The 12,158-nt window shown below is 44.4% G+C and overlaps 1 protein-coding gene across 2 annotated transcripts in view; it reads left to right on the top strand.

Annotated features, from left to right (window-relative positions):
• The window catches only part of wdr59 (WD repeat domain 59), a gene marked incomplete at its 3' end in the record, with an annotated part of 35,270 nt that extends 26,360 nt beyond the window's left edge, over window positions 1-8,910 (top strand). The window contains exons 24-27 of one of the 2 annotated variants that reach the window (XM_083652605.1): window positions 1,696-1,815; window positions 2,078-2,198; window positions 3,474-3,616; window positions 7,233-8,910. In XM_083652605.1, the coding sequence (XP_083508731.1) occupies window positions 1,696-1,815; window positions 2,078-2,198; window positions 3,474-3,616; window positions 7,233-7,468 (620 nt within the window). The remainder of the gene's footprint in view (window positions 1-1,695; window positions 1,816-2,077; window positions 2,199-3,473; window positions 3,617-7,232) is intronic. The other variant, XM_083652606.1, reaches the window with a different exon arrangement.
• Between the last annotated feature and the right edge of the window lie 3,248 nt (window positions 8,911-12,158).

The raw sequence follows: 12,158 nt of genomic DNA, 5'->3' as shown, positions 1-12,158 counted from the left end.
TACTTCTAGCATCATGTAATATAAGAATAATATACGTTAGTTTTGACTTTCTTTATTGACAGCACTTTTTAAAACAACTGCTCCAAAGTGTTTCCAAAACAGTTCAGGTAAACGAATACACAGAGTGAGTTTATACAACAGAAAACAAGAGTAGATTACTTGAAACCATTGAAACCAGATGTGTAAAGATAAATAAAATACTGTAAGAAATTTGACATAAAAGACAAATGAAAGCAGACATGAGGATGAAGATCAAATAAAATGTAAGGAAACGGACAGGATTACAAACAAGGATCAAACATGCCTTATGTCAAGGGTAATTACTGCCAAGATGTATTTTATTTATGTATAATAGATGTAGTTATTTCATGTATAATAATGATCAACTATTAGAGCTGTGCATCTTCACTGATCTCACGATTCGATACGATTCGATTATACAAGTCTACGATTCGATTCGATTCGATTATACGATGCATCTTAAATCGATGAATCACTTTTTCCGCAATACATGATTTATTTTTTCTCACTTTCTTTTTTCTCACTGTGTGGCTACTTTTAAAATAAAAGTGCATTTGGAATTGCATTGTATTATGATCCATAATTAAAATAAACAACTGCAACATTCTATTTACGGTAATTTGATTATTAAAAAAAAAAAAAAAAATTTAAATAATCGATTTTTGATATTTGTTAATCGATTCAGAATCGTCCTATTAAGCATCGCGATGCATCTCTGAATCGATTATTTTCGGCAGCTCTATCAACTATGCAAGACGCCAAAACAATACTCAATTGTATCCAATCAGACATGACATTTGACAAACAAAACCAAAATATCCAATCAGACATGACATTTGACAAACAAAACCAAAATAATCTGATTTATTAAAGGGAAAATTGACCCTGAAACACAACATTATTACTTTCAACATGATTTTAAAAATGATTTCTTTTTCCCCCCAACACTTTCAGGTTCAGATTCAGATACTTTTATTGCCACGCAACCAGGTTGGTGGTATTTGGTTTCAGTACATGATGTTGTAGCTCTGGCAAAACATGGAAACAGGACATTGATACATTTAGACAATTAAACAGTTACACCGTTCCCACTTCCAACAATAAATACATAAATACAGGATACAAGACCAACAGACGTATAGTTAGGGTGAGGGGGGAGGGGGGAGAGGGAGAGGGGTGCTGAGGGAGTTCAGAGTCCGTATGGCTGTGGGAAAGAAACTGTCTTTGAAGCGGGTGGTTTTGGTTGGAATTGATCTGTAGCGTCTCCTTGAGGGGAGGGGCTGAAACAGGGGGTGGGCTGGGTGGGAGGGGTCCTTAATGATCTTACAGGCACGGGTGATGGTTCGGGAGGTGTATATGGAGTCCAGGGTGGGGAGGTCACAACCAATGATTTTTGCTGCCTTGTTAATAATGCGCTGTAATTTGGATTTGGAGATTTGATCGGCTGAACCGTACCAGACAATTATGGATGAGGTGATGATGCTTTGTATGATGGCAGAGTAGAAGCGGAGCAGTAGGCGTTGATTAATCCTGTATCTCTTCAGTTGCCTGAGGAAGTAGAGACGTTGATGTGCTTTCTTGGTGATGGTGGTGGTGTTGTGGTCCCATTTGAGGTTATTGCTGATGTGGGTTCCGAGAAATTTGAAAGATTTGACTTTATTTATCATTTTTCAGTTTACAGGTATAAAATCCCCCCCTCCCCCCCTCCCACCCCAAGGCCTTGGTGGGGTGAAAACATAAAGAGAAAAAAAAAGAAAGAAAAAATGAAAGGAAAAATCAGTGCTCTGGTTACAGGTATACATTCATACATGCACAGTACATTACTTTAGGTGTTTGAACGTTAGACTTACAACATTATTGAATCCAACTGGCTGGCTCCTGTATACAATTGTGTCATGGTATGAGAAAAGATTTTATTGATTGATCGGTTTGATAGAAAGTGATATAATAGGATCCAGGTCCAAAATGGCTGGAGCTCTGCTTTATTCGCAAATCGAGCCCATTTTAAGCACTGGATGTTTGTTGTGTTTGTTGTTCTCTGATGGTTTGTCTTCAGCCCGGGACTCGGAGCACGCCGCCCCATGGGGCGAATCCTCTCCTGATGACTATCGCTACGGTAACCCGGCGTACGCAGACCCGCGGGAACGAGAGCGGGAGCAGCACGACATGAACAAGAGGTGATGCGGTCGCGTCTGCAGTTAGACTAGTTTTGTCTCTAATTACGTCTCTTTTAAATTAACGGTGCGTTCAGACCGGAGCTGAAGCCAATCTTTGCCTCGCGTCACTCGTGTGACGTTTCATGCCCACCGAAAGCTCGCTCCGCTGGAAATGGGAACGTGTCAAATCCACCGCGCCAGTTCAGCTCACCCCAAAGTGTTCAGTGTGTGTGTGTGTGTGTGTGTGTGTCTGCTCGCTCGCTCCCATGCTGGACTTAACGCTTTGACCGCGTCTTGCCGTAGAGACACTGCGGAGCACGTCGTCATTCAGAAACCATGCACAAAACGGGGGGAAACACAAACTTCCGTCCAATCCTGGCGTTCTCCTATGTCACGTGCATGGTCGGGTGTTGCACACAAAGATCGTATATACGGACGTTGAACATTTTTCTTCTCGCCAATTCTCAGTGGCTTCCTTGTTTTGCTCAGGAGTACAAAAAAACTTGAATTGGTGATTTTTTACATTTGTTGTGTTCGCAGCCCACCACACAACAGCTTTTAGCTATGTTTAATTCAAGGAAAATGACACTGGTGTATGGAAGTGAACAGCGCGTTTTCCCCCGTGATGGACGTGGCCTATTTCATGCAGTGTCTCAATGTCTGTTTCCATGGCCCCTCATATGTAACATGTAAGTCCGGATCATATGGTGACCGCTAGTTTGGGTGAAGTAACGTTACATCCTCTGCTGGTATAAAAGTTAATATAGCCTACATTAGCCTACAGTATGTGAGTTCCACAGCAGAAATGATGCACAGAACGCATTGTCGGTTAATCAGTTAATTACAGTACATTTTTAATCGGTGAACAGTTAATCATTCACATCCCTAATTCCAGCTATCGTTTGTTCATTATACCGGGATTCTGTGAGACTGCGGTGTCATATTCTGCGGGAGCCCACAAACAGCCACTATCAGCGTATCCTCCATTTTATGATTCACCATCAGGGTCAGGACGCCAGTGACGTTAAGATCATCTCAACACTGATTGGCTTTCGCAAATTCTCACCTGAAGTTTAAAATGTTCTGTGAATTACGCGAATCTCGCCTCATTGACCGAGGCGAAATTCTCGTCATTCGCGCCGCATCATTCGCCTCTTTCGCGTGTGTTTGACTTTGTATGCAAATTTGCAAATTCACCCCCGGTTTGAATGCACAGTGACAGTAGGAGAAGCAGAATCCTGGACCGCAGTGTCCTGCTTCATCGTCATGTCCTGTTTCTTCTGGTCCTGCCATCAGACTCCTGGACCCGGCCAACATGTTACAGTTTGACGACTTCAAGAAGTGCTACGGGGAAATCCTCCACCGCTGGGGCCTGCGCGAGAAGAGAGCCGACGTGCTGAAGTTCGCCTCCTGCCCTCCTGAACCTCACAAGGGCATCGGTACGTCGCTGGGAATTCTCAATATTTGTTAACGTGTTAAACAGAGATTTGTCTTTTTTTCAACTTGTCAACTTCACTCAAATAGGCTTTCTTCTGATCAGCAAAACGCAGGTCATGTTCGTGGATGTAATTCAGTTGTTATTTCCTCTTGACTCCAACTGATTCACATTAAGACTTAAGAGGGTTACACACAGTCAAAGGGATGTCAAACGTCGGAGAAGTTGTAAAAGTCAGAAATTCTACAAAGAATAATTATTTAAAGAAGATGGAAGGAAGTGTCGTCAGTTCAGCACAGATGTGGCCAGCTAATGAGTGTGTGCTGGGGATGGGGGAGGAGCCAAATGAGTGTGTCCTGGGGATGGGGGAGGAGCCAAATGAGCATGTACTGGGGATGGGGGAGGAGCCAAATGAGTGTGTGCTGCGGATGGGGGAGGAGCTAAATGAGCATGTACTGGGGATGGGGGAGGAGCCAAACGAGCGTGTACTGGGGATGGGGGAGGAGCCAAATGAGCGTGGATGGGGGAGGAGCCAAATGAGTGTGTGCTGGGGATGGGGGAGGAGCCAAATGAGCGTGTACTGGGGATGGGGGAGGAGCCAAATGAGTGCTGGGGGTGGGGGAGGAGCCAAATGAGCGTGTTCTGGGGATGGGGGAGGAGCCAAATGAGCGTGTGCTGGGGATGGGGGAGGAGCTGTTGAGATGTGGGGAAATAACCAGAAACCAAATGTTGTTGACTGAACAATGGAGATAATGACTGATAATGGCTAATGGCCCCATTCAATTGAAAACTAAATCATTGATCTGCCCAGGGGCGTAGCAGTTTACTCACCTTTTTTCTGATCAACTGTCTCAATCAATGAGGGGAAACAAGTTTACCCTCCTCTGTATTTACCCCTACACCCCCCTGCATATGCCCCAGCCCAGTTCACTTACATGTCAGGTGACAATCAAGCAAAAATATTTACATACTTAGCTTACTAAATTATTTTCTTCTCCTTTTGTTTACTTTGATCTCATGACATGCTTTATGTGTTTCCCCCAAGCAGTATTTATAGCAAATAAACTACTTGTTACAGCAGTGTTTCCCAAACTATGGGTCGGCACCCAATTTGGGTCACGGCCCACGTGGGGGGGTGGGTGGCCAACTGGTCGTCATGGCAACTTCATTACCCTATGTCTTTTGTGAGTTTGGCTCCCAGGGAGACACAAAACGTATCTTTTGTGTCCTGAGATGAAAAGGTTTGGGTGTGTATGTGCATTACACATTCGCCATCTTTTCTATAGACCGAATCACCATGTTGTTTACAATAACGTCCGAGTAGACAACACAGTACATACAATTTAATGTATGCGGGGGGGGCGGCTAAACAACTGAGATAAAGAGGAAATGGTTAAGTCTAAAACGCATGTTTGATGCTTTCATTATCTCATTAATTAACTCATTCATGGCCAGTTTAGGACTGCCAATATTTAGCACAGGCCAAAGATTTTCATAATTGTTGGTCATCTTTCAAGACCCACAGTAAATTATCTATTAGCACCAGAGTGATTTGCAATACCTCAAAATGAAGATGTACGTCTCTGGGTTCACCAGGAAAAAAAAGTGAGCTTTCAGCATGTTCTGTACTCTACTTATATCCATTTATATACACCCTGTTTTCACCCAAAAGGTCTCTCTGAGATGACAAACAGGAGAAAAGGCAATTTCTGTAAAATACACATTCTCAAGCAGAACTCGCTCTCAATTCTTTTATTTTGAACTGTATTGACATCAGACATGTAAATACTATTCGTTATGACACAAATGAAAAAAAAAATATATATATATATATATATATATACACATGAAGTGCTTTTTTTTTACATTCAACAATACAGCAGTGTTAGTGAGTGTGCAGACAGACACACAGACAGACAGACAGACAGACAGACAGACAGACAGACACACCGACAGACAGACAGACAGACAGACAGACACACACACACACACACACACACACACACACACACGATCCCCCTTCGTTGCGTGATTTCTAACCCCACATAGGATAAGCAATAACCACGCCCTGTGGCGCCGGGATTGGCCAGGAGCAACACTGGAGGGCACGCAGCCCAGCGATTTCATGAACCAACTGAATAGCTCTTGAGAACAGACAGCGGGCTGCTGTGACTGCCTTCTGCCCGCTGCTGCCTAGCTGTTCGTGTGTTTATTTTGTTTTGTTCTGGTCCACCCGTCCTCGTCCATGTCTCCCTGCTATTTGATCGTTCCCGTTTTCCCCTCGGCTATTCAACACGTCCTCACCGCCCTCTGATCGATCATTTCCTAACCTCGCGTCACCAGGCTCTTCTCGGCGAGAAAGAGCCTGGCTCCCGCCCACAATTGATTTTGTCACCCTACTGGTTCCCGCCTAGAGCCCGCCCTAGACCGGATGGCAGCGTTTCTAGCTCGTCAACTTTCACGTTAACTTGACAATTTGACCCAAGTATCAGAATCCTCTTTCACCGTTTTGACCGGTGTGTCAGGTGGTGGTGGCGGAGATGCCATATTGCATAAACGTTTTGTTTTATGTAACGCTAGCTTTGTTTTGATCAGACTCTAGTTTAGGTAACATCACCGCGTCAAGCTAACGGCAACAAAGACGTTGTTAGGCGCATTGCCATCCGGTGTTAATTCTGGGTCCGGGGTTTACGCCCCCATGACAAAAAGCGGGGTGGAAGGTGCCCAGACTAATCATTTCCTCATTCCTCCGATGATCAAACGCATCTCTGGATTACTTTCTCCCGTTTTCTCCGGCTGGCACACAGGAAAGCGACCAGCTCCTGCAGCGCGCCGAGCGGCGTTTCAATGGCGTTTCTCCTGTCTGCACATAGTGCACAAGGAAGCGTTTATCCGTTTTCTGCTTTTCCTCTTGCTCAATTTCAAAACAACAGCTGCGGTATGTGTTTGTTCACGTGTTGTCTTAGATGCTAGGGACCTGATACTATGTCACAGGCTGAGGAAGTGTTTGAACTACGCCCTGCAGTAATAAAAACAAAAACACGTCAAACACGTCATTGGCGGGGAGGGCTATTTCTGATAACACGTCAAAGACGTCTTTGGCGGTGAATGAGTTAACAACACTTTCACTAACGTTAGTTTGGAGACCTAATTTACCTGTTGGGCCACAGAATAAAAAAAAACTACAGCTTGAGTTCACCCAAAACTAGCAGCTGGTCTGACCCGGCGGTGACATGTCACATTGGGTACATTTGCCAAACGTCAGATAGGTCGGACCAACGTGTTTAACTAGGTGTTTAAATCGTTAACGTTACAATTACGGCAGAAAATGACAAACCGAAATAAACAATAAACAGGTTTGTGATATCTCCACAATTTTAAATCCATCGGCAGGCGTCTACCCGGAAGTACCCCGATGTCGTTAACGCAACGTCGTCGCGGCGATTCGGTCTATTTGATCGGTCCTCTCCGATCCACCGGGGGATCCAATTTTCCCCACTGCGCCCCCTTTTTTCACGCGGAAGTACTGAACTCCTGTGCTTTGTCCTCCTCCCGCAGAGTTCGGCCTGTACTGCTGCCACTGAAGTACTGAACTCCTGTGCTTTGTCCTCCTCCCGCAGAGTTCGGCCTGTACTGCTGTCACTGCCGCAGCCAGGCGCGCGGCACCCAGTGCGCCGTGTGCAAGCGCCTGACCTTCCAGTGTGCCGTGTGCCACGTGGCCGTGCGCGGCTCCTCCAACTTCTGCCTGAGCTGCGGCCACGGCGGACACACCGGCCACATGATGGAGTGGTTCCGCTGCCAGGAGGAGTGCCCGGCGGGCTGCGGCTGCCAGTGTCTGCTGCAGAGCACCTTCTGACTCTCCGTGGAGGGACGCACGCACGCACGCACACAGCTACACACAGCAGGCGCCTACATACACCAAAACAAATGCACAGCAAGAAAGAGGGGTGATCTTTAGAAGACGCTTCAGTGGGAAGGGGAAGTTGGGTCGGTGAAGGCTGCTGTGGACGCGGACGTACCGCCCTCCATCGATGTGACTGATCTCCTCTGATGCACAGACAAGCTGATCGCACGTGTTTTTCTTTCGACATGTCCACCTTTTTTGTAGTTCTTTTCGATGCTTCGCCGGACGCAGTCATGTTAAAGAGAGTCATGTTAAAGGTGCTGTCAGCGATTTGCCCACTTTGACTGGATTCTTCTTAGGTTTCCTTTTTCAAACATCAGTGTGCAGTCCCCCCCCCCCCCCCCCGTTTGTGAACGCGCACAGAGGACCGCCTCTTTGTGGAGTTCTGCCTTTTCCGATTGGATAAAGTGGGTGGGTGACCCGGAAACGTTCTCTGCTGTTTACAGAGAAGGAGAGGCACTGTGACACTATAATGCCACAGAGCAGATACTCTATAATAGTGATTCCTATCGGAATATAGAGCCGTTTTACACCTATTTTAACAGAAAAACATCACTTACAGCACCTTTACCTTTGGCTATGACCGCTTCAGAACGGGTTTCTCATTCTCTTCTCAAGAAGTGGAACAACCATTGACTTTCTCTTTTCCATTTTTTTGTTTCATCAATGTCATCCATTTGTTTCATCAGGTTAGCTAGCTAACACTAATTAGGTAATTGCATAGCAACCAGAATGATGTAATGCTCCCTGGCCTGCGCCCTTTCACACTCACAGTTGAGCAGGAGGAAAGAGCTGCTGTCTGATCAGGCCCTCAGTCTGTAATAGACCCTTTTCGCAGCAGGCACTTTGTCGCGTCAAAGCAGGGTCGAAAAGGGTAAAACGGGTCTATACGATCAATCTCTCCCTGAGACAGGAAAGCCCCGCCCTCTTCCTCCTCCTCAGCTGGCCAAGTTCCCGGCCAAACACCTGTCACTCATCCTGATGATGTCACCTCTCCTGAGGCTGAGGTCATTGGCAACTTGTAGCCTCCACAGCCAATCAGAGGCTGATGTTAATCGTGTTCAGCTTCGCTCTCCCTTCTTTTCTTCCTGCTTTTCTCCGATGTTGTGACATGTCCTCTTGTCCTGTTGGTTATTTATCTTCTGGAGTGTAGGGGATGTTTAAATAGCTTTCGTTTGAAATTAATAATTATCTGGCAACTTTCATACAAGAGACACTTCATATTTCCAATGGCCTTACATTCTAAACTGCTACTGCTGGATACATGTCATACATCAACACAATTACAGGGCTAAGATTTTGAATGTGAAAACACTGTACTGTAATCAATTTCAATAAGTAGAACTGTCCATGGATGTGCTATATGTAATAGTCACCACATGTGCCATATATAAAAATAAATAAATGTCTGTTTGAATTCTCAGTGAGTCATTATATAAAAACACATCATCTGTCATAAAACTGTCATCAGTTGTATGAGAAGTGGCAGGATTAGACATTCTTCTCATTTTACTGTCTGAGAAAAACAGCGTTTGACTGGTATTGATATTGTTATATTGAAGCTGCCAATATCAGCTAGTTTGTGCCGATATTGTCTTTATTGTCAAGAAAGACATGTATGTTAGGGTTAATACTCCTGTCAGTGCTCCTGACCAAGGCACTGGCAAGAGAACTGGAGTTGGTCCCCGGGCGCTGCACAGTGGCTGCCCACTGCTCCTAGTTCTAGGAAGGTTCCTAGTAGAGGATGGGTCAAATGCAGAGGATGAATTTCCCCAAGGGGATAAATAAAGGATAACTTAACTTAACTTTAAAAGTCATTAAATTGGACCATTTTCATGCCACACAAGGGTGGAAAAGCCTCTGAGAAAACAGTGTTGCAGTGGTTCCCAAACTTTTTGTCTTTTATGACATCACCTACCATCTTATTTGTGAATTAAATGTTACATATTTTTCTTGTAAACATTCTTGAATATATTTTGACCTTTAAAGTAAAAAAAAAAATACATGTATACATTGAACAGTGCAGCAACTTAGATTTTCCCACTTTTAACAGCAGAAGCGAGAGAGGGACACTGCATGAAATAGGCCACGCCCATCACCAGCGTGATTTTCCTTGAATTAAACATAGCTAAAAGCTGTTGTGTGGTGGGCTGCGCAGACAACAAATGTAAAAAAAAAAAAATCGACAATTAAAGTTTTTTTTGTACTCCTGAGCAAAACAAGGAAGCCATTGAGAATTGGCGAGAAGAAAAATGTAGGTCTAGCTGTCAAGGAAGTAAGTTGGAGTGTTCATCTTCCGTATATATGATCTTTGTGTGCAACACGTGACATAGGAGAACGCCACGATTGAGAGGGAGTTTTTGTTTTGTTAATTACTCTGATTAGATTTATTTGCCTCACTGCAGGTTTACTTGCTCAAAGGAGGGAAGGTGTAATGTTATGAGAATATGAGACGAGTCTAGTAACATCAGGGACTAGTTAATGCTGCGCAGTGATACTACTCCAGTCAGCCTACAATCTGTGTGTGAGCATGCGCAGTAGCTGCAGCAGCGTACAGCGCAGCATGTCCTGACCTCTACTCGGCTCTCTCCATCGTGTTAACTAGTAACACTCGACTGGTTATTCAACGTTACAGTCCAGCCTCTTAAGACCGCGGCCTAGCTCTGATCACCAAAGAGACGTTTCATACAGAAATTCCAGGACAAAAGACCAGGAGGACTAGGCCTCTGATCAAGGTTTCTTTGTGCTCCGATCCAGTCTACAACTACTGTGCACAAGCAAGGACACCTTTGGAAACGCAAAGACTCTCCAAGTAAGGCTGAATCGTCATTCATGGCAGAATTAGATTAGCATTTATGTGATATGTGTAGTGCACTGTAGTGCATAGCTAAGTTAGCCTCAACGCGAGACTCAGAAGAATGACTGATGATCGCGTTGAGGCTAGTGCATGGTGATCATATATTATGGAATATATATTCTACTATGATTGAGGACGATAGTGATGATCTCCTTTGTTTATTGAGTAGCCTAGTGATTAATGCCACATACGAGTTGATAAGGCAACAGACGAATCTGGCTAATGACGTGTGTACAGCACAACTCTATCTCTCGTGATCTCCGAATTAGACACGATCCCAAATGATCATGTCCAACTTCCGTGACGCCATTTAATTAATAACTCAGGAAAACCAAGGCCATCAGAGCTCTCTCTCTCTCACACACACACACACACACACACACACACACACACACACCAACTAAACATCAGGAGACATTATTGTATTGTGTTATTCGTCTATTTATAGCCTACTGTAATATTCACACTTGAGTTTTGATTCTTACTGTTTGATATCATTAAATTAATACATTAGATCGAATGCATTTATCAGACCTTCAACCTTTAGATTCCTAATATTTGTATAGGCCTACCTTCAAACCTAGCTATGTAGCTATGATTATCTCAATACATTTCAAGCAACATACCATTCAATTTTGAACAATTTCCTAAAGATTTTGATAACCCAATTTGTAATTAAATTGTATATGACTGATGTAATTTTACCCTGCTGTATCTACAGAGCTGCTTGGTGGGAGGACAGACATCTGGCGTAGGAGGGAACATTGTCGAAATGAATTATTCAAAAGAGGTGAGAAAAAATATCACTGTTGTATCACTGATGTTGCAGCACACAGACACACACACACACACAGACTGTGTCCCCCTGTCCTAATTCTTTCTTATGTCTTCCTTTATGGAAACAGAGAGACACCAAGAGACCCAAACGCATTCACACTGGAGAGAAGCCCTACCACTGTGACCAATGTGGGAGCAGTTTCAGTCTGTTGGGTAACCTAAAAACACATCAACGCATTCACACTGGAGAGAAGCCCTACCGCTGTGACCAATGTGGCAGCAGTTTCAGTGACGCAAGTGCCCTGAAAAGACACAAACGCATTCACAATGGAGAGAAACCCTATCGCTGTGACCAATGTGGGAGCAGTTTCAGTGACCCAAGCGCCCTCAGAAGACACAAACGTATTCACACTGGAGACAAGCCCTACCACTGTGACCAATGTGGGAACAGTTTCAGTCACTCAGGTCACCTAACAACACACAAACGCATTCACACTGGAGAGAAGCCCTACTACTGTGACGAATGTGGGAGCAGGTTCAGTCAGCCAAATAACCTAACAACACACAAACGCATTCACACTGGAGAGAAGCCCTACCACTGTGACGAATGTGGGAGCAGTTTCAGTGACCCAAGTGCCCTAACAACACACAAACGCATTCACACCAGAACGGGCTACTGGTGTGACTGCTGCAAGAAAATGTTCCCTCTGTCATCTAATCTGAAGAAACACCGCTGCCTCTAACCTGCTGAAGAGCGCCTCCACTGTCTGCAGGCGGAACAAGCTCCTCTCTGTCCAACCAATCATGAATTGAGCTCAGTGACAGCAGTCTGACTATGCACAATCATGTTTGTTTCTCAGCCATACATCTTGACATTGCATTGCTAGCATGTAAACAACTATTTACATAGTAAATGGAGAGCTTGTGAAACTGTGATGGTTAAGTGTCTGATTTGTGATTACTACAGCAAAATAACATGGCGCTAAGGTGACCAGATTTCTGAAATGA

This window comes from Poromitra crassiceps, assembly GCF_964638095.1.
Source record: "Poromitra crassiceps genome assembly, chromosome: 16".
Classification (NCBI taxonomy): Eukaryota; Metazoa; Chordata; class Actinopteri; order Beryciformes; family Melamphaidae; genus Poromitra; species Poromitra crassiceps.
Note: the sequence above shows the minus strand (reverse complement) of the source record. Positions and strands in the feature narration are given on the sequence as shown.